Genomic DNA, 22765 nt, shown 5'->3' with positions numbered 1-22765 from the left:
GAGATAATATTATTTATCTATTTAAGCTAATAAAAAGCTTTAGAAAGTATTTGTCATAAAATAAAAAGATGTTAAGATCAAATTAATGCGTATTTATATTTTCTAATAAAGTTATTTAAGTGATGATGAAGAAAAAAATGATTAGAATATTTATTTTTTTTAGTTTAAAAAATTTATTGAAAATTATAAATTTAGAAATTAGAATAACTTTTGCATTAATTACAAATATTTATTAATTTTAATTTATTTATTCATGTTTGCTGTATAACAAACTTTATTGCATCAATTATTTTTAATAATAATGTAACAAATTTAAAGTAGAAAAGAAAGTTTTAACTATTAAACAAAACAATTCTCATTTAAAAAAAAAATATTACTTTATATTAGCAAAAAGAAAAATGAAAAATTGGTGTTTTTTTTTGTATTTTATAATGGATAATCATCCATTAAATTTTGAAATATGGAATCGCGTTAATCACATTTATCAATTTTGGTTTTTATCAACTGATGGAAAATATTAATGAACTTTGAAATCTGTTAAAATTCCTCTATATTAATTTAATATTAATTGCTCAACTATTTAGTTCGTATTTAAAAGTATTTGATATTATAAATGATAAGCAAACTTCAAATTTTTTTCCCTAAAACTCCATATTTAAAAGCATGATGTTTTATTAAATTTTTTAAATCTAAAGTTTTTTTACCTTAAAATAATGCCTATGAGTAAGAAAACTGAATTTATGCTTAGAATCAATATACATTTGTAAATTTATTTATTTCTTTGTACTAATAAATCTAAATAAATACTTATAGTAAATCTAAATTGACTCAAAATTAATTTCTAATTAAGTATTTAAATCTTATTAATTCATCATATTTCTTAAAAAAATTGGAAAATTTACACGATTTCATCTCTATTAAAGAATTATAAATTACTATATTATAAAAAATTTTAAGTTTTGACTATCAAAATAAATTGTAGGAATAAAATAATTTTTTTTCATCAAATTTTAATTTTCTGTGTATTTTACTTTTAAGATTTAATCCTTGATATTAAGAACAATTTATTCTATATTGTCTATATAACTAATTATAAAGCTATAGATAAAATATAATAAAATAGATAGAATCTAAATAAATCAAGGTGTATTTTTATTAAAGTAAATTGATAAGAATCAATCAATTTAAATCAATTTTTCCAGAAATTAACAATCATTAAACCAATTAAAAGTCTTTATAAGTATTATAGGAAAAATACCTCATTTTTTTAAACTAAAAATCACATTTTACTTTATAAAACGGCAGGAGACTTTCTTACGTTACTTAAAAACTCACAAAAATGTTTGATCTTTTAAATTTAAAATAAAAAAAATTAAATTTTGTGATTTTTCTACTGGAGTTTTAAAAAAATGAATGGATTTTAATAGATAATACGAAATTAAATGTAATCGATTTCAAACTATGATTTAAATAAAAGTAAAATCTTTCTTATGATCAGAGATAATAATTAAAATAATAATCAAACATTTTTAAAATTAAAATGATAGAAAGAAATTAGACGGAGGTGTAGAAAAGTGTTAATTCACTTAATAAGTCTATTAACTCTGCTTATGCCCGTAAATACGAAGAAATCAGATAATCTATTAACATTCATAATTCTTAGAGTGTCTACAGAAATTAGAAGCATGATATCCAAGGAGCTTTTTATGTCTAAGAACCTAATAATAGGTAGACTCATATTAATTCCTTAATAGAATTAGAAATATAGTCTTCTGTTGCCACTGAGTAAGATGCAATGCATTAGAATTAACAATAAGGACAGACAGATAATCTACAAATTGAAGATAAAACTGAGAAAAAGAAGTTAGAATTTGCTCAAAAAGAAGATCATAAAATTCCTCTTTCTGAACTCAAAGAAAAATACAAAACTGATTATAAAGTTGGTTTAACTGAACCTTAAGCTCAATAAAATCTTATCGATTACGGTGAAAACAAACTCACCGATAAAGTTAGAATCCCTGCTTGGGTTATTTTACTAAAAGAACTTACTAATGGTTTTGCATTAATGCTTTGGGTTAGTGCTGGACTTTGTTTCTTGGCTTATGGTCTTACTCCTGATGATCCCTCTAACATGTATCTCGCTATTGTTCTTTTAATCGTTATTTTTGTCACTGCTTTCATTACATTCTAATAAAATGCTAAGAGCGAAGCTCTAATGAAATCTTTTAAAAATTTTCTCCCTTAGAAGTGCACAGTTATTAGAGATGGTGAACCCAAACACCTTGACGCATTAAAGATTGTTGTTGGAGATATTGTTCTTATCAAAGCTGGTGAAAAGATCCCTGCTGATATCCGTATCTTAGAGTCTTCTGAAATGAAAGTAGATAATTCACCTCTTACAGGTGAGAGTGAACCATAGCTTAGAACTGCAGAATGTTCTCACCCAGAAAATTATTTAGAAACAGCCAACATGGCATTTTTCGGTACATTATGCAAAGAGGGTACTGGTAAAGGTATTGTAGTTAGTACTGGTGATAGAACTACTCTCGGTTAAATTGCAGATTTATCTTCAGGTGAAAAAAAGGCTAAAACTCCTTTACGTGCAGAATTAGATAGATTTGTTTACATGGTTACTATACTAGGTATATTTTTATGCATTTTATTCTTCCTTTTAGCTTACTTAGTTATTGGTTTCCCTGTTATGTCTTGCATTGTCTTCGGTATTGGTATTCTAGTCGCAAATGTTCCAGAAGGTTTGTTAGGCTGTATCACTATTTGTCTTGCAATTACTGCTAAGAATCTCGCAAAAAAGTAGGTGCTTGTCAAAAACTTAGAAGCTGTCGAAACTCTTGGTTCTACTTCTTGTATCTGTACTGACAAAACAGGTACCTTGACTTAAAATGTCATGACTGTTAAGCATATTTGGATTAATGACTCTGTATTTGAAACTCCTAATCTTTTACATCTTTAAAAAGGTTAAGAACCTCCTTATGATACAAAGGATATAGGCTTCAAAACTCTTTAATAAGCTGCCATGATTTCTAGTGAAGCAGTTTTTGACTTGTCTGGTTTATAAGATAAAAATAATGTTGATTATCTTAAATGTCCAGTTATCGGTGATGCTACTGAAACAGGTTTGATTAGATTCTATTAATCTATTGATGATGTCAACTCTTTTAGAAGCAAATTTAAAATTGTCAAAAATCCTGATGAAACACTCAGTAGAATGCCTTTTAGTTCCTAATACAAATTTGCTCTCACTGTTGTTGAAGAAGAATCAGAAAATAGCCATTACGCTGTTTATATGAAAGGTGCTCCTGAAAAAATTTGGAGTTACTGCTCAACAATATATTGTAATAATCAAATAAGTGTAATTGAAAACTCATGGTAGACAAAATTCAAGTAAGTAAATTTATAATTTGGTAAAGGAGGAGAAAGAGTTTTAGGTTTTGCTAAGCTTGCTCTTCCAGCAGCTTAATATCCTAAAGGTTCTCATTTCTATGTACAAAATCCATCTAAATTTACATTTCACCTTGCTTAATTTTAATTTTGCGGTTTAGTTTCTCTCATGGACCCTCCTAAACCAAGAGTTCCTTATGCTATCCTTGAGTGCAGATCTGCAGGTATTAAGGTTATTATGGTTACTGGTGATTAACCTCCAACTGCTGCTGCAATTGCAAAAGAAGTCAATATAGTTCCTCAAGAGATTATTACTAATGAAGACTTGATGGAAAGAAACCCCACACTTGACTGGTTTACTGCCAGTGAATAGTGTGAAGCTATTGTAGTTCATGGTGATAGAATTCTCGAATCATTTGAAAAATCAATCGAAGAAAAGAGAGAATCTCCTGACTTTTATCTTCGTCAATGGGTAAAAAAACCTTTTTGCGTTTTCGCTAGAACCACCCCAGCCTAAAAACTCTAAATTGTAGAGGCTTGCTAAAAGGAAGGCTTTATTGTTGCAGCAACTGGTGATGGTGTGAATGATTCTCCTGCTATAAAAAAAGCTGATATCGGTGTTTCAATGAATCTATCTGGTAGTGATGTAACAAAAGATGCAGCAGATATGATTCTCCTTGATGATGATTTTGCTTCGATTGTACTTGGTGTTGAAGAAGGTAGAAAAATTTTTGATAATCTTAAAAAATCATGTGTTTATCTTCTTACTTCTAATATGACTGAAATTATTCCATTTTTGGCCTTTATTATATTGCTTCTTCCTGTGCCGCTTTCTAGTATTTACATGTTAATTTTATAAGTCGGCACAGATATATGGCCTGCTATTTCTTTAGCATATGAGGACGCAGAGCTTGATGTAATGACCAGAAGACCTCGTAGAAAAAGTGATCACTTATGTTCACTTAAATTGGTTACAATAGCTTATTTCTAAATGGGTTAATTAGAAAGTGCAGCTGGTTTTATAGGTTATTATATGATGTTTAACTATTTTGGTTTCCCAGTTAGAGAACTATTTGGACTTGCTAATGTTTCTGGATATACTCCATAGAAAGATGATTTTGATAGTCACTTTAATCCTTATACAGGCAAATTTGATCCTTATTTCAATAGCGAACTATTTAAAGCAGCAGGAAACTAATACGATTGCAGAGTAAATAGAAAGGGTGCAGATTCAATTAAGAATGATATTGATTGGTAGAAATTAACAGATGGTAACTATGACTTAAGAAAATCTCTTTTGAAATGCAATGAAAGTACAGGTGAATGGGTCCCTAAAGTTAAATGGAGCGATTGCGATACTACTTCTCATAAAACTTGGTCTGACATTACAAGTCAAACAGCCTGCTACAGTACTGAAGCAGTAAAGTGGGCATAAACAGCTTTCTTTTCTTCTGTTGTCACAAACTAATGGTCAAATGTATTTGCTTGCAAGAGTAGAAAAATGAGTTTTGCAACTTCTAATTTAAATACTGTCATGCTTTAAGGTATTATTTTCGAAACAGCTTTATTATGCTTCTTGCTCTATGTACCTGGTGTTCAAGAAGTTTTTGGTGGTAGACCCTATTCATTCTGGATGTTCTGTCATGGATTATTTTTCAGTATATGCTTATTACTATGGGAAGAAACAAGAAAGTATACTACTAGAACTTTTAAATGGTTCTTCAAATACGCTTATTGGTGATTTTATTATAATAAGAAGAAATTAATTTTTTAAAAGTTTTATTATTTTGTATGTAAGTTATTTTATATTTTAGTTAATTTGTTTAAATTTGTATCTAACTTTATTTTAAAATCTACTCATATTTTAAAACAAAAATATGAGTGATATTTAATTAATCACTTTGGTATATTCAAAAGATATTTATTTGGTTAAAATTTTTAAATTAATTAAATTATATTTTCTTAAAATATAATCAACTGTATTTAAAAATAAATCCTAATATTTAAATTAAGCTTTTTTAAAGTTCAATAAAGTAAATACAGCTAAAAAATAAATAAAAAATATTAATTTAAATGAAGAAGTTTGTAAAATAATACGAATTTAAAGGAGATAAGAATGATGATACTAAGCAATAAATATTAAAATATACTAAATAAAACACATAAAAATTTTCCTATACACAAGTTAAAATTTGTTAATAAAAAAGGATATTTACAAATAAAACTTTAAAAAACCTATATTTTTTTGAAATGTAAAATAGCTAATTGGTAGGTAGCAAAACATTTTTAGAATAATTTGATGTTAATTTATAAGTGATAATATTGATCAAAAAAACAAATAATAGGTTAAATTATGCAATTTCTATATATTTTTTAATAAAACATATTAAATTCTATTATTCAAATATTTAATATTTATTCATCCTTTTTTCACCACTTGTCTATCATAAGTAGTAATTGATTTCAAAGACAACTAATCTTTTTGATTTAAGACACTTGCTTTTTACTTTCATTTACTATTATGATTCATTGATTTAGTTTTAACTTTTATTATTAATTAGATTAAATCACTAAAAAAATTAAATAAACATTATCAGGATAAAAATGATAAAAAAAATAAATCAAATTAAAAGCTACCAAATAAATTTAAAAAATTTTATTATTTTAAATTAATTTTTATAATTAAAATTATCACAATGCTAAACAATTAAACTGTTTTTACCTAAGGTAAATTGTCAAATTTTTGAGATTAGTGCAATTTTTAAAAGCCAAACTTAAGTCTAATGCACCAATTGCACCAATTTAATTGCAACTTTTTAAAAATGAAGAAAAAATATATAATTATTTTGTTAGTTAGTTGGAATTTGAAGGATAATGAAGAAAAATATGAAATAATAAGAAATGAATTAATTAATAATAAAAGCAAAAGTTTAAAATAAAAAAATAAGTTAAATTAACAAATAAAAAAGAAAAAAAAAGCAAAATATAAATAAAAAGAAAAATAAATCAAATAAAAAGCTATCAAATAAATTAAAAGAGATTTATCATTTTAAACTCATTTTTATTATTAAAAATATCACAATCCAAAAAAAATAAACTGTTTTTACCTAAGGTAAAGCATCAAATTTGAGAGATTAATGCAATTTGCTATAGCAGAACCTAAGCCTGATGCACCTAAGCCACCAATTTAATTTTCACTTTTTAAATATTGAAGAAAAAATACATAATTAATTAGTTAATTAGAAGAAAAAAATGAAGAAAAAAGATGAAAAAAAAAGAAATGAGTTAATTTATTAATAATAAAAGTCAAATTTAAAAATAAAAAAATAAAAATTGAGTAATATTAGTATAGAAAGAAAAAAAAAAAGGACAATAAAAATAAAAAGAAAGATAAATCAAATAAATTAAAAGATATTTATTTTTTTAAATATATTTTTATTATTAAAATCATCACAATCCAAAACAATAAATATGTTTTTACTGAAGATAAAGTTCCAAATTTGTGAGATTAGCGCAATTTGCTAAATGCAAACTTAAGCCTGATGCACCTTCATCACCGATTTAATTTTCACTTTTTAATATTGAAGAAAAAAATAATTAATTAGTTAGTTAGAAGGAAAAATGAAGAAAAAATATGAAATAATATGAAATGAGTTAGTTAATCAATTAGCAATAAAAGCAAAAGTTTAAAATAAAAAAGAGTTAAATTAACAAAAAAATAATAAAAATATACACAATAAAAAGAAAAAGAAAAATAAATCAAATAAATTAAAAGAGATTTATTTTTTTAAATTAATTTTTATAATTAAAAATATCTCAGTCCAAAACAAATAAATTGTTTTTACCCAAGATTAAGTGTTAAATATGAGAGATTAGTGCAATTTGCTAAAGCAGAACCTAAGTCTTATGCACCAACTGCACCAATTTAATTTCCACTTTTTAAATATTAAAAATAAAAATAAAAAAATAATTAGTTGATTTGAAGGAAAAATTGGAGAAAGAGATGAAATAATAAGATATAAGTTAATTAAATAATAATAAAAGCAAAAGTTTAGAATAAAAAAATAAGTTATCTTAACAAAGAAAGAAAAAAAAGTAAGCACAATAAAAATAAAAAGAAAAATAAATCAAATATTAAGCAATAAAATAAATTAAAAAAAAAAAAATTTATAACTTTAAATTAATTTTTAGAATTAAAAATATCAAAATTCAAACTAATAATTATTTTTACTCAATTTAAAGTGTCAAATTTGAGAGTTTAGTGCATCTTGCTAAAGCAGAACCTAATTTCGATGCACCGATAGCACCAATTTAATTTCGACTTTTTAATATTGAAAAAAAAATTTATAATTAATAAGTTAATTAGAGGGAAAAAATGGAGATAAAATATGAAATAATAAGAAAATAATAAATAAACTAAAAGTTAAAAGTAAAAAATGAGTAAATTATTAAAGAAAGAAGAAAAAAAAATTTAAACACAATAAATAGAAAAATAAATTAAATAAAACCTTTCAAAAAAAATAAAAAAAACTCTATTGTTTATAAATAAATTTTTATATTAAAAATATCACAATTTAAAACAAATAAATTTTTTTTACCCAAGATTAAGTGTTAAATTTGAGAGATTAGTGAAATTTACTAAAGCAGAACCTAAATTTGATGCACCAGTAGCACCTATTTAATTGCGACTTTTTAAATATTGAAGAAAAAATAAATAATTAATTAGTGAGTTAGAATGAAAAAAAAAATAAATTAATATATTATAAAAGCAAAAGGCGAAATTAAATTAAAAAATAAATAAGAAGAAATAAGCAAACAAATTATAAAAAAAAAGAAATATAAATCAAATTAAAAGTTATCAAATAAATTAAAAGAGCTTTATTGCTTTAAATTAATTTTTATAATTAAATATAAAAAAAAATATAAAGCAAATAAACTGTTTTTACTCAAGATAAAGTGTCAAATTTAAGAGATTAGTGCACCTTGCTAAAGCAGAAACTAAATCTAATATACCAATTGCATCAATTTAATTACAACTTTTTAGGCATTGAAGAAAAAATATGTAATTAATTAGTTAGTTAGAAGGAAAAAATATGCAATAATAAGAAATGAGTTAATTAATAAATAATAAAAACAAAGATGAAAAAAAAAAAAATGAGTTAAACTAGCATAAATAATAAAGATGAAGAAAAAAGCAAGCACAATTAAAAAAAGAACAAATAAACTATTTTTACTCAAGGTCAAGAATCAAATTTGAGAGATTAGTGCAATTTGCTAAATTCACCCCTAAGCCGGATGCACCTATTGCACCAATTTAATTTTCACTTTTTAAATATTGAAGAAAAAATATATAATAAATTAGTTAATTAGAAGTCAAAAATAAATTAAAAATATGCAATAAAAAGAAATGAATTAATTCACAATAAAAGTAAAAAGTGAAAATAAAAACAAACAAATATGAAAAAAAGCAAACACAATAAAAAGAAAATAAATCAAATAAAAAGCTATAATATAATTTTAAATTAAAATATCGCAATCAATAACAAATAAACTGTTTTTACCCAAGGTAAAGTGTCAAATTTTAGAGATTAGTGCAATTTACTATAGCAGAACCTAAGCCTGATGTACCTTGATCACAAATTTAATTTCCACTTTTGAAATAATGAAGAAAAAATATTAAATAATTAATTAGTTAATAAGAAGAAAAAATATTAAATAATAAGAAATGAGTTAGTTAATTAATTAATAATAAAATTTTAAAAAATGACTTAAATTATCAAAGAAAAAAGTAGATGAAAAAAGCAAACACAATAAAAGAAAAATAAAAAAATAAATTAATAAATAAAAAGTTACGTAATAAATTAAAAAAGTTTTATTTTTTTAAATTAATTTTTATAATTAAAAATATCAAAATCCAAAACAAATAAACGTACCTAAGGTAAAGTGTCAAATTTGAGAGATTAGTGCAATTTACTAAAGCAGAACCTAAACCTGATGCACCAGTAGCACCAATTTAATTGCTACTATTTAAATATTGAAGAAAAAATATATAATTAATTAGTTAGTTAGAAGGAAAAAATGAAGAAAAAATATGAAATAAAATGAAATTAATTAATTAATAATAAAATCAAAAGGTGAAAATAAAAAATGAGTTAAATTAACAAAGAAAGAAGAAAAAAAAGCAAGCACAGTAAAAAGAAATATAAAATAAAAAGCTATCAAGTAAATTTTAAAAATTTTATTGATTTAAATTAATTTTTATAATTAAAAATATCACAATCCAAAACAAATAAACTGTTTTTACCCAAGGAAAAGTGTCAAATTTTAGATATTAGTGCAATTTGATAAAGCAGAACCTAAACTTGATGCACCAGTAGCACCAATTTAATTGCGTCTTTTTAAATATTAAAGAAAAAATATATAATTAATTAGTTCATTCGAAGGAAAAATGAAGAAAAAATATGAAATAGTAAGAAATAAATTAATAATAAAATTAAAGGGTGAAAATAAATAAATAAATAAATGAGTTAAATTAAATAACAAAGTAAAAAGAAGAAAAAGCAAACAAAATAATAACAAAACTAAAAAAAGTTTTCAAATAATTAAATGAGCTTTATTCTTTTAAATTAATGTTTATAAATATCACAACCCAAAACAAATAAATTGTTTTTACTAGAGTGAAAGTTTCAAATTTAAGAGATTAGTGCAATTTGCTAAAGCAAAACCTAAGCCTGATACATCTACATCACTCATTTAATATTCACTATTTAAATAATTAAAAAAGGAGTAATGAATAATTAAAATTGGAAATTAAAATTAAGTTAAAATAGCTAAAAAATTATTTGTATAAATAAAATCCACAAATTTAGATGAGAATTTCAATTAGGAAAATTATATTATAAATAAATTTAAAGTAAATATATACAGATTAATATGAAGAACCTTATGAGATTAAAGTGATGAATTTAAAAACTTTTTTTATTAATATAAATAAATTTAAAGGATATTCTAAAAAAAAAAATAATTACTTCTTCTAACTGATTGTAATATTTAATCTATTATATCATTTTTTTTTTTCAAATATATTGAATAGCAGTATATGACAATTTAATTAATTATAAATGGATAAAAAGAATAAATAAATTAAAATAACTTTAGGTGGGAAATTTAATTGAAATTTTTTGAAATTCGATTTTTGTATTTAATTAATATGAAACTAGCAATTATAAAAAGCTTTTATCATTTTTGGCGAAATCTGGCTGGTTTTAGAGGAATTAATTTATTTAAGCAAATTTAATTTTTAAAGTTTTTTATTTTTTATAAGCTATTTATTATCTTAAAAAAATATGATATTCATAAATATAAAAGCAATAATAAAAATAATTTATATTTTAGGTTAAATTATCCTATTTCAAATTATTATAAAATTTAATTTTTTATATTCTTTATTAAAGTATTTAATTTTTATTTTTCCTTTTTTCACCACTTTTTAATCATCATTCAAAATATATTTCAAAAGCAACTAATCTTTTTAATTTAAGGCACTTGCTTTTTACTTTCAATTATTACTATGATTCTTCGATTTAGTTTTAACTTTTATTATAAATTAGAGTTAATCACTAAAAAAAATAAAATAAAATAATGTTTGTTTTAAATTAAAAATAGCAAAAACATTAGCATAATAAAAAAGATAAAGAAAAATAAATCAAATAAAACCTATCAAAAAAATTTTTTTAATTTTTATTGTTTTAAATTAATTTTAATAATTAAAAATATCATAATCAAGATAAAAAAATTGTTTTTACCCAAGGTAAAGTGTTAAATTTGAGAGATTAGAACAATTTGCTAAAGCAGAACCTAAGCCTGAAGCACCATCATAACCAATTTAATTGTAACTTTTTAAATATTGAAATATATAATTAATTAGTAAATTGAAAAAATACTAAATAATGAGTAATAGTATGAACAAAATTTAGAAAATAAATAATGAATTAAATTATGAAAAATAAAAAAAAACACAATTATAATTTTAAATAAAAATAAATCAAATAAAAACTAACAAACAAATTAAATGAGCCTTAATTTATCATTTAAATTCATTTTTATTACTAAAAATATTTCAATCCAAAACAAATAAAATATTTTTACCTTAGGTAAAGTTCCAAATTTGAGAGATTAGTGCAATTTGCTAAAGCAGAACCTAAGCCTGATGCAATCTCATCACCAATTTAATTGAAACTTTTTAAATATTAAAGAAAAAATATATAGTTAATTAGTTAGAAGAAGTATATTATTAAAAAATATGAAATGATAAGAAATGAATTAATTAATAATAATAAAAGCAAAATTCGAAAATAAAATAATGATTTGAATTAATAAAGATAGAAGTAGAAAAAAACAAGTACATAAAAAAAAGACAAGTAAAATAAATCAAATAGAAACTAATACACAAATTAAAAGAGTTTAAATATATTGTTTTAAATTCAATTTTATAACTAAAATATAACAATCCAAAATAAATAAATTTTTTTACCTAAGAAAAAGTATTAAATTTGAGAGATATGTGCAATTTGCTAAAGCAGCACCTAAGCTTGATACACCTTTATCACAAATTTGATTCTCGCTTTTTAAATTTTGAAAAAAATTGGATAAAATGAAGAAAAAAATGAAATAATAAGTAATGATTTAATTAATTATAATAATAAAAAATTTAAAAATAAAAATATGAGTTAAATGAAGAAAGATAAAAGAAAAAAACACAAATACTATTTAAAATAAAAAAAATCAAATAAAAAGCTAATAAATAAATTAAAAGAGTTTAAATATTTTGTTCAAATTCATATATATAACTAAAAATATCTCTATTCAAAACAAATAAACTGTTTTTACCTTAGATAAAGTGTCAATTTAGAGAGATTAGAGCAATTTGTTAAAGCAAAACCTAAATCTGATGCTCCAATTGCACCAATTTAATTTTCACTTTTTAAATATTGAAAAAAAAAAAATAAATAATTAGTTAAATAAAAATGAAATAATAAGAAATGAATTGATTAATAATAATAATAAAAGTAAAATTTGAAATAAAAAAAATGAGCATAGAATAAAAAAGAAAATAAACAAATATAATTAAATGAGCTTAAATATATTGTTTAAATTCATTTTTATATCTAAAAATATCACTATCGAAAGAAAAAAATTTTTTTACCTAAGTTAAAGTGTCAAATTTTAGAGATTAATGCAATTTGCTAAAGCAGAACCTAAGACTGATGCAGCTTCATCATCAATTTTATTATTACTTTTTAAATATTAAAATAAAAAGATTAATAAAAATTGAATTAATTAATAATAATAAAAGCAAAATTTGAAAATAAAAAAATGTGTTAAATTTAGAAAGATAGAAAAAAAAAACATAAAAAGAATAAAAAAGGCAAATCAAAACTTATAGAATAAAAAGCTAATCAACAAATTAAAAGAGTTTAAATATATTATTTTTATAACTAAAAATATCACAATCTAAAATAAATAATTTTTTTTACCTAAGATAAAGTATTAAATTTTAGAGATTAGCACAATTTGCTAAAGCAGGACGTAAGCCTGATGCACCAATTGCGCCAATTTAATTTTAACTTATTAAAAAAATATATAAATAATTAATTAGTAAAAAGGAAAAATGAAAAATGAAAAATGAAGAAAATATATGAAATAAAAAGAAAGAAATTGATTAATAATAATAATTTGAAAATAAAAAAAATGAGTGAAATTAAGAAAGATAATAAAAACTTACAATAAAAAAGGTAAAGTAAAATAAATCAAATAAAAAGCTAATAAATTAATTAAAAAATTTTAAGTATTTTGTTTAAAATTCGTTTTTATAACTAAAAATTTCACAATCAAAAACAAGTAAATTTTTTACGCAAGATAAAGTTCCAATTTTGAGAGATTAACGCAATTTGCTATAGCAAAACCTAAGCTTGATACACCTTCATCACTAATTTAATTATCACTTTTAAATATTGAAAAGATATAGAATTAATTAGTTAGTTAGAAGGAAAACATGAAAAAATAAATGACATATTTAGAAATTTATTAATTTATAATAATAAAAGCAATTTGAAAATAAAAAATGTATAAAATTAAGTAAAATAATCCAAATAAAATACTAATAAACAAATTAAAAGAGTTTATATACAGTAAAAACTCACTATTTTAGTCCTGAGTATGTTGAACACTCTCAATACGTTGGGCATTAAAACTCAATATGTTAACCAAAAATCTTGGTCTCTTGAGTGCCCATCTTGAGAGAGTTTACTGTATATTGTTTAAAATTCATTTTCTTAACTAAAAATATCACGATTCAAAACAAGTAAATTTTTTTACCCAAGATAAAGTTCCAAATTGGAGAGATTAGTGCAATTTGCTAAAGCAGAACCTAAGCCTTATGCCCCCATTGCACCAATTTAATTGCTACTTTTTAAATATTGAAATAATTAATTAATTACTTAGTAAATAGGAAAAAATTAAGAAAAATTATGAAATAATAAAAAATAAATTAATTAATAATAAAAACAAAATTTGAAAAAAAAAAATAAGTTAAATTAAGAAAGCTAAAAAAAAACAAGTAAAATAATAAAGAAAAATAAAAATAAATCAAATAAAAAGTAAATAAATAAATTTAAATAGTTTAAATATATTATTTTAAATTCATTTTTATAACTAAAAATATCACGATCTAAAACAAATTATTTTTTTTACAAAAGATTAAGTATCAAATTTGAGAGATTAGTGCAGTTTGCTAAAGCAGAAACTAAGCCTGATGAACCTTCATGACCTATTTAATTCTCACTTTTTATAATGATAGAAGTAAAATTTTAAAATAAAAAATGAGTTAAATTATGAAAGATAAAAAAAAAAAACACAAATTCAATAAAAATGGTAAAAAAAATAAATCAAATAAAAAATTAATAAAAAAATTAAAAGATTTATATGTTTTATTTTATTTTTTTTATTAAAAATATCACAATCCAATACAAATACATTTTCTTACCGGAGATAAAGTTTCAAATTTGAGAGATTAATGCAATTTGCTAAAGCCAAACCTAATTCTGATGCACCTATAGCACCAATTTAATTGCCACTTTTTAAATATTGAAGAAAAAATATTTAATTAATTTATAATTAGTGAGTAAAAAGAAAAAAATGAAATAATAAGAAATTAATTAATTACTAATAATAAAAGTAAAATTTAAAAATAAAAATAAAAGTTAAATTAAAAAAGATTAAAAAAAATACAACTACAATTTTAAAGAAAAAGAAAATAAATCAAATTAAAAGAGTTTAAAAGCAATGTTTTAAATTCATAAATATAACTAAAAATTTCACAATCCAAAACAAACAAACTGTTTTTACTCAAGCTCAAGTGTCAAATTTGAGAGATTAGTGCAATTTGCTAAAGTAATACCTAAGTCAGAAACACCATTATCACCAATTTAATGATAACTTTTAAATATTAAAGAAAAAAAAAATAATTAATTAGTTAGAAGAAGGAAAAATGAAATAATAAGAAAAATAAATCAAAAAAAAGTTAATAAACTAGTTAAAAAAGTATAAATAAATATATTGATTTAAATTAACATATATAACTAAAAATATCATAATCCAAAACACATAAACTTAGCAAAAGTGTTAGAATAAAAAATATAAAATAATAAAAAATGGATGATGAATTTAAAAATTAAAAGTAAAAATTAAGTTAATATGACTAAAAAAATTCTTGTATAAATAAAAGGAATGAAAGAAAAGAGGTGAAAGTTTCTATTAGAATAATATTACTGATAAATTATAAGTTAAATGAATAGAAAATGCTAATAATAATAATAATATTTATAAATTAAATATACCTCAGATTAATATGGACAAATTAATGAGATTAAAGTGAAGACTTTTAAAACTTTTTATATTAATAAAAATAAATTTAAAGTTAATTGATAAAAAAATATATAATTACTTCTTCTAATTCGTTGTAATATTTATACTATTATATCATTTTTTTTTTCCTTCAAAAATATTGAAAAGCAATTAATGAAATTTAATTAATTAATTATAAGTGGATAAAAAGAAAAAATAAATTATATGAATTTATAAATTTGATTTTAGTAAGAGATTTCACAAAAAGATTAGTGTAACTTAACATTCATATTTAATCATAATATTTTTATTTAAAATAAGTAGTTGAAAATATATATTTAGGAAATAGAGAAGGGTAGTTAATCACTCATATATTGAAAAAATTTTAGCAATTAATATTCTTAATAAAAATAAAAATAAAAAACATTTTGTAGAATGTTTTATATTACCTTCTAATACGTACGTATTTCTTTACAGGATTGCTATTTTAGATAATTTTATTTAGTTACTTGTCTATAAATATTTGAATAGATTAAAAGTTTATTATAAGTATAAATAAATGGAATTAAAAATAGGTTTTGGAATGGGTTTCAAACTTGGCAAATAAATTAAAAGATAAAAACACTTATCCAATTATTTGATATTTTGATAAATTATACAACTTCATAAATATTTGATAAATATTGTGCATAAAACTATTTGATTTAACAATTTTTTAAATAGAAAAATTATGGAATAAATCGTCTAAGCTTGCATATCAGCAATAAAAATTAGGTTTCATGATTTATTTCTTTTAAAATATCTTCTTTTGAAAATAAACTTAAGAATTAAAATCAGTAACAACACATGTGTAAACACGAATCATACTAAAAATTTTAAAGTATAGTTTATTTCTTTTAGTTTCAGAATAAAGACATTAAAATAAAAATGAGAGATACAAAGACAGTGATTTTTTAACCACTAGTAGTATTATCAGAACATGTACTAACACCATCTGTAGAACCAGTTGTTCCTGATGGGCATACACAAGCAGTGACAGCAGTAGATCCAGCTGGAGAGGTACGATTATTAGTGCAAGAAGTGCAAGAAGTAGCACTTTAAGCAGAGTAAGTATTAGCAGCACATTGAGTACAACCTGCTCCATTACCGTCTGTATCAAAACCTGAAGCACTATATGATCCAGCAGTACAAGCCTTAAGAGTACAGACAGATTAATCTGTTCCTACAGTTTAAGTGCTAGGAGTTGATGTTCCGGCAGTACAAGCAGTGCATCCAGTTCCAGCTCCATCTGTATCTAATCCTGAGGCAGAAAAGCTACCTTTAGCACAGGCCTTAAAAGTAACAGTACAAACAGATTAAGCTGTTCCTACAGTTTAAGTATTAGGAGTTGTTGTACCGGCAGTACAAGCAGTACATCCAGTTCCAGCTCCGTCTGTATCAAATCCTGAGGCAGAAAAGCTACCTTTAGCACAGGCCTTAAGAGTGCAAACAGATTAAGCTGTTCCTACAGTTTAAGTACCCGGAGTTGTTGTACCTGCAGTACAAGCAGTACATCCAGCTCCAGCTCCGTCTGTATCAAAACCTGTTGAACTAAATTTTCCTTAAGGACATGCTTTAGTGGTACATACACTATCACTGTCTCCAGTAGTTCCAGTTCCAGGTGTACATTATCCAGCAGGGCAGAGGGTACATAGACCACCTGTGTCGTCACCAGTACCGCTATAGGTACAAGCAGCACATGGAGCAGCGAGAGCAACATCTAAGAAGCATAACACTGCTATGAAAGCAAAAAGTTTTTTATTCATTTACTAATATTTAAGTCTTAGTAATTTAATTAGTTATAATTTATAAATTAGTTTATTAATTAATTATTTATAAGTATTTGAGTGCCAATCACTTCTTAAAATGGTCGATTTATTTTAATTAATTGAGTATCTAATTCCCTGTTTATTTCTATTTTTAGATATATTTTCAAAAATAGTAAAATTTCAAATCAAGTGGGATTTAGTTAGATATTTTCTTTAATGATTACTTTGCTTATTGACTATTACTATATATAAAAGTATTAGTAAATTAATTTAAAGATAATGACTTTTTCTATATTCTTATTGGCTATTAAATATTCGCATCTAATAAATAAGAGAACCTTTTTAAAACATTTTAAATGGAAAAATTTACTTTCAATAAAAAAATTGACAAAAAATAGGGTTTTTTGACTGACTAACAACCTTTTTTGCTTTGGATTTGAAAACTAATATCATTCCTTATATTAAGATAAAAATACTCCAAAAAATAAAAATCTTATAACTATAATTTCAAAAATAAAATCGCAATATTTAAAGTTACTGATTAAATTAGTGAATAACATTTAAGAAGTTACAAATTGACTAATTAATATATATATTACATGAATTAATTTGAATAATGGATTTAATATTTATTTGTGTAATTTTATCTATTATTTAATTATTTCTAGCTATAATTAGAATAAGTAGTATATTTATTTACTCAAAATGCTTATTATATAAGATATAAATTAATTTTAAAAATTGCATAAATGGTTTTAACAAAAATTTATTTTATTTTAGTTAAAAATTTAAATATGTTATCAGTAAAGACTTTCAAATATTACATACAATATGCGAAAAGAATTAATCTTACAATATATAATGGAGTGATTCATTTTTAGAGTGAATTCTTTTTGTTTTATTAACCTGATTTCAAGAAAAAATGATTCGATGATTTTTACAGGTAATTAATTATTAGCCTGACTTTTTTTGAAAATTTGGATTTATTTCGCTTTTATTAAAAGCAATATTTCTTTTACCAAATTTGAAAATTAATGTATTAAAAACTATATTCTGGGATTCTAAATTTATTTTCATTTTTTTATAATAATGAATAAGATTTTAAATATTTTCAAAAAATGCCATAAATTGAATTTTTTTAATGCAAATTATACAAAATAAAAAATGTTTTTGTTTTTAAGATTTCATTTCTTTTTTATTTTCAAAAGTACAAATGAGTTATCGAGGTTCTAGAAATTCTATCTGAAAAAATAAAATATCTTGGAAGCATTCAAGCTAAATTTCATTTTTTTAATAATTTTTATTGTGTTCATTAAGATATAAAATAGTATTCAATAATGTTTTATAATAGTTAAAAATTATAAGGTTTTTATAGCTTTAAAAATAAGCAAGAAGAATTTCTTTAAAAGAGTGTTTGAAACCATTTTTCAATAGTTTTTAAAAATAATGAACTAAGTAAGAGAGTATCTCTGATAGATTTTTGAATTTTTTTAATTCATAAATTAATCATATAAACCTATTTTTAGTTTACGTTTTATGAATATATTAAACAAAGGAATTTACACGTATAAATATATATAGTGTTATGTTTAATTGTAATAATACGTAATCAAATCTGAAATCAATGATTTTTTAATGAATTTCTAATGGTTTTAAATTAATTAATATCGATTTAAAATTTAGATTTATTTTTTTATTGGGTTAATAATTTTGATGAATCAAAAATATTTGCTCATCCCATTCACGTCTTTATTTCATCTAGGCGTTACTTATGTTTTATAAATTAAAATAATTTGTTACACTATTCTTCATTAATATCATGCAAAATATTAAAATATATTTTTCATTTAATTTATACTTGAAATAGCAATTTCAAATATGCTTGTTTTTCTAGAAAAATTTTAGATAAAGAACTTATTATTTAATTTACAAATTTATATAAAACTTGTTAAAATAAATTTCTATTTTTGTATTTCAAATATTCATTACTGTATTAATATAAATTTTTAAAAAAATTCAATATGTTAATTACAATGTTTTTGAATATTAATATTGACTATTTTAATTTGAGGTAGAAAAAAAGATAGACAATTTAATTTAGGTAATAATTCTATAAGTATATTAATCCTGGTCAAAAAAGTAATTAGAAGTAATTAAGAAGATTAATTTTGTTAAAATATAAAGTATTCATATTTTTAAATTTTACTTTCAAATAATAAACATATAAATAATTTAAGAATATAGTTAGTAGTATTCAATTAATGATTTTTGTAAAAAATAGCTTGTTCTTATTTTCATAAAAAGAATTTATTTTTATATTCAGTAACTAATAAATATATCATAGTGTGGAATTTATTGGATGAATTAAATGATGTAAGATAAATTAAATTAATCAAACAAGTTTATTTATTGCCTGAATTTTTTTCTTTCTTTCTATCTCATAGAAAATACATATGCAAATATTAAATGATACAATTCAAATCAATAATTTAGCCAATCATAAATACTAAAAATGTATTTTTAATATGAATATTTTATATAATCAATATTAATCTATTTATATATTCTTTTTAATGATTATTTGATATATTAAAAGTATAGATAAAGTATCTTTACTAAGTGAAGAAAATATATTGCCAAAATAAAAAATTTAGGTATGGAATCAAAAGACAATTTTTATTTTTTTTAACTAATAGAAAGAAAACATTATATATTTTTTTTAGATTAAATAAAAATATAAATAGAAGAAACACATTTTGAAATAAATGAAAAATTTTATTAAAGAAAATTCGAATGTTAATCATGATTTCATTTTTCTATTATCATAAAAATCTTAAGATGCTGATTTTGTGCTTTTAGCAATTCAAAAATTTTATAATTTATTATAAATAAACTACTTTATAAAATTTTGTCATTTCTTTAAAAAAAAAATATTTTTTACAATAAAATTTCTCAAAACTTTTTTTGCATACCTATATTAGGCGACTTGAAAAAAATAAGTTAAATTGAATATGAATACAAAAATTGTTATAAATAAGGATTAAAAAATAGAAATTTAAAATACAATAAATAAATAAATTAAATTAAATAACAAATAATAGGTAATAAATGTAAGAAATAAAAAATATTAGTTAGAATAAAGTAGGCTTTCATTTTTTTACAAAATAATTCAAAATAGTTTATAAAATAAATTTAAAATATTAATTTATTTTGATTAATTAAGCTTATAAATATTTAAAACTTAAAAAATAATTTTTTTAAGGAAGTAATTCAAACAATATTATTCATAATTAGAATCTTTTATCTCTCATCTAGTAAATTAATATTATAAGAATTCTACTAAAGGATTTTCAACTTACAGTTATTGAACTTTAAATTTAAAAAGTAACAAAAATAAAATGCAATTAAATAATAAAATAATTTATTTTTTAAATTATTTTTTAATAATTAATTTATTAAAAAAATATTTTACAAACTAAATACCATTTTATTTATTCAAAGAGCTTATTTTAATTTCATAGTATTTTAATAAGAGATAATCAGTAAAATAAGTACCACTAATTGAGAGAATATTTCTTTTTTTTCGAATAATATATTATATTTATGGTAGAGAGATAAGTTTTAATTATATGAATCTTCATTATTAAAACAAAATTATAAGAAGATAAAAAATTTTTTTCGAAAATTAAAAATATGAATAAAGATAACAAAAAAAATAAATAAAAAATATTAGAATAATTGGTTTATTTATGTATTACTGTAATAACTTTTAACTTGTAACTCGCAATTTGTAATTTACAAACAACATATTAAAAATTTTAAAAAAAAAATTTTAATTAAAATATTTAAAAAGTAAATTATCATAATTTTTCTAAGATCAAGTGTCAAATTTGAGAGATTAGTGCAATTTACTAAAGCAGAAATTAAGTCTGACATACTTTCATCACCAATCAAATCTTAACTTTTTAAATATTGAAGAAAAAATATATAATGAATTAGTTAGTAGAAGGAAAAAATGAAGAAATAATATGAAATAATAAGAAATTAATTTATAACAATAAAAGCAAAATTTTTAAACAAAAAATGAGTTAAATTAAGAAATATAGAAAAAAAAACACAAGTAGTATTTATTAAAAAGGCAAAGAAAAATAAATCAAACAATAAGCTAATAAAAAAATTAAATGTTTTAAATATCTTGATTTAAATTTATAAAAATAACTAAAAATATCACAATCCAAAACACATAAATTGTTTTTATCTAGTAAAAGTATTAGAAAAAAAAACGAATAAAAAATATCAAATAATAAAAAATCAATAATGAATTAAAAAATTTTAAATGTAAATTAAGTTAAAATATCTAAAAAAATATTTGTATTAATAAAATGAGTGAAAGAATATATGTGAGAATTTCTATTAGAAAAATAATATTATAAATAAATTGTAATTTAAATGTTTGGAAAGTATTAATAGTAATAATATTTATAAATTAAATATACCTCAGATTTATATGGAGAACCTAATGAGTATAGTGAAGAGTTTAAAAACTTTTTATATTAATAAAAATAAATTTAAAGTATATTGATAAAAAATAAATAATTACTTCTTGTAATTCCTTGTAATACTTAATCTATTTTATCATTTATTTTTTTATTCAAAAATTATGAAAAGAAATTAATGGAAATTTAATTATTTATTAGTGGATAAAAAGAAAAAATAAAATAAATGTAGATTTAAATGTTAAATATAAAATTATTATGTTTTTAAAAAATGTTGTATTTTATTAAATTAAATCCTCTCATAAAATATTTGAAAGCCTTTTTCATTTTATATTTTTATTTTAAGAATGTTTTTGACCCATCCATCTTGATTGAGTTTTAAAGATTTTTTTCCAAAATGTAAATTTTTATCACAAATAATTTAATTTAAAACAAAAATTCATTATGAACTGAGTGTTGTAATATTCTAAAACTTTTGGAGAACTATTTAATATTTATAATGATTTTTAATGTTTTTTGTTTTTTTTTATAAAACTTAGTAGACATTTAATTCTTTTAAACAAAAAAGAAAAATCTTAGTTAAGATTAATATTCGATCTCCTAATAATTTTTAAAGCAAAAAACAAACACAAAAAGAGAGAAACAAAAAGCAAATTCAAGATAAAATTATTAATTATCAAATAATGACAAAAATATGTTAATTTATGGTGGTATTTCTTATATTTATAATATAAACTTATGCGAAATCAGATGAAGAATAAAGTCAAATGAGCATTTTTTAATCTTGTGATGATTAAATTATAAAATCTCTTGAAATCTAAAGAGTTTAGTATTCAATAAACGATTTTTATATTTAGCTAAGATTAGAAAATGAATCCTAATTAAATTTGGAATTTAATCAATGTCAAGTGAATAAAACGTTAGTTATTTAATAAATAGAAACTTTATCAATAAATAAAATTACATTAAATGATATTATAAGTTTTAATAATACTATGATTGAATTTTTAACTACAAAAATTATAAATATTAATAATATTGAAATCAAAAATTGCTCAGTTAGCAACAAAAATAAGATCATTAATATTTTTTCTGAAGATTAAATAAATATTAATAGACTATTAAGCATCTAATCAAATAATATTCATTTTGATAGCA

The 22765-nt window shown here is 20.9% G+C and overlaps 4 protein-coding genes across 4 annotated transcripts; 2 read left to right on the top strand and 2 right to left on the bottom strand. All coding sequences in view use genetic code 6, as the record gives it.

Annotated features, from left to right (window-relative positions):
• Positions 1-1540: 1540 nt before the first annotated feature.
• Positions 1541-5140, top strand: TTHERM_00508970 (Na,H/K antiporter P-type ATPase alpha subunit family protein; the record flags this gene model as incomplete). The annotated part of the gene is made up of 1 exon (XM_001015201.2): positions 1541-5140. One exon carries the CDS (start codon positions 1541-1543, stop codon positions 5138-5140), a length of 3600 nt encoding a protein of 1199 aa, XP_001015201.2.
• Positions 5141-5843: 703 nt separating this feature from the next.
• On the bottom strand, positions 5844-15442 carry TTHERM_000506970 (tetratricopeptide repeat protein; the record flags this gene model as incomplete). The annotated part of the gene is made up of 26 exons (XM_012797455.1): positions 5844-5943; positions 6122-6211; positions 6507-6596; positions 6881-6970; positions 7245-7334; positions 7631-7720; positions 7998-8087; positions 8346-8435; positions 8634-8723; positions 8961-9050; positions 9333-9422; positions 9704-9793; positions 10073-10162; positions 11205-11294; positions 11548-11637; positions 11933-12022; positions 12289-12378; positions 12605-12694; positions 12936-13025; positions 13313-13402; positions 13777-13866; positions 14152-14241; positions 14444-14533; positions 14806-14895; positions 15297-15346; positions 15404-15442. 26 exons carry the CDS (start codon positions 15440-15442, stop codon positions 5844-5846), a joined length of 2259 nt encoding a protein of 752 aa, XP_012652909.1.
• A 763-nt stretch (positions 15443-16205) lies between these two features.
• Positions 16206-17108, bottom strand: TTHERM_00506960 (hypothetical protein; the record flags this gene model as incomplete). The annotated part of the gene is made up of 1 exon (XM_001015198.1): positions 16206-17108. The coding sequence occupies one exon, from the start codon at positions 17106-17108 to the stop codon at positions 16206-16208; it is 903 nt and encodes a 300-aa protein (XP_001015198.1).
• A 4086-nt stretch (positions 17109-21194) lies between these two features.
• On the top strand, positions 21195-21497 carry TTHERM_000506959 (hypothetical protein; the record flags this gene model as incomplete). Its single annotated transcript, XM_012797454.1, has 1 exon — positions 21195-21497. The coding sequence occupies one exon, from the start codon at positions 21195-21197 to the stop codon at positions 21495-21497; it is 303 nt and encodes a 100-aa protein (XP_012652908.1).
• Positions 21498-22765: the final 1268 nt, after the last annotated feature.

The sequence above is a fragment of the Tetrahymena thermophila genome (genome assembly GCF_000189635.1).
Source record: "Tetrahymena thermophila SB210 genomic scaffold scf_8254654, whole genome shotgun sequence".
Lineage (NCBI taxonomy): Eukaryota > Ciliophora > Oligohymenophorea > Hymenostomatida > Tetrahymenidae > Tetrahymena > Tetrahymena thermophila.
The sequence above is the reverse complement of the archived record's forward strand: the minus strand, read 5'-3'. Positions and strand labels throughout refer to the sequence as shown.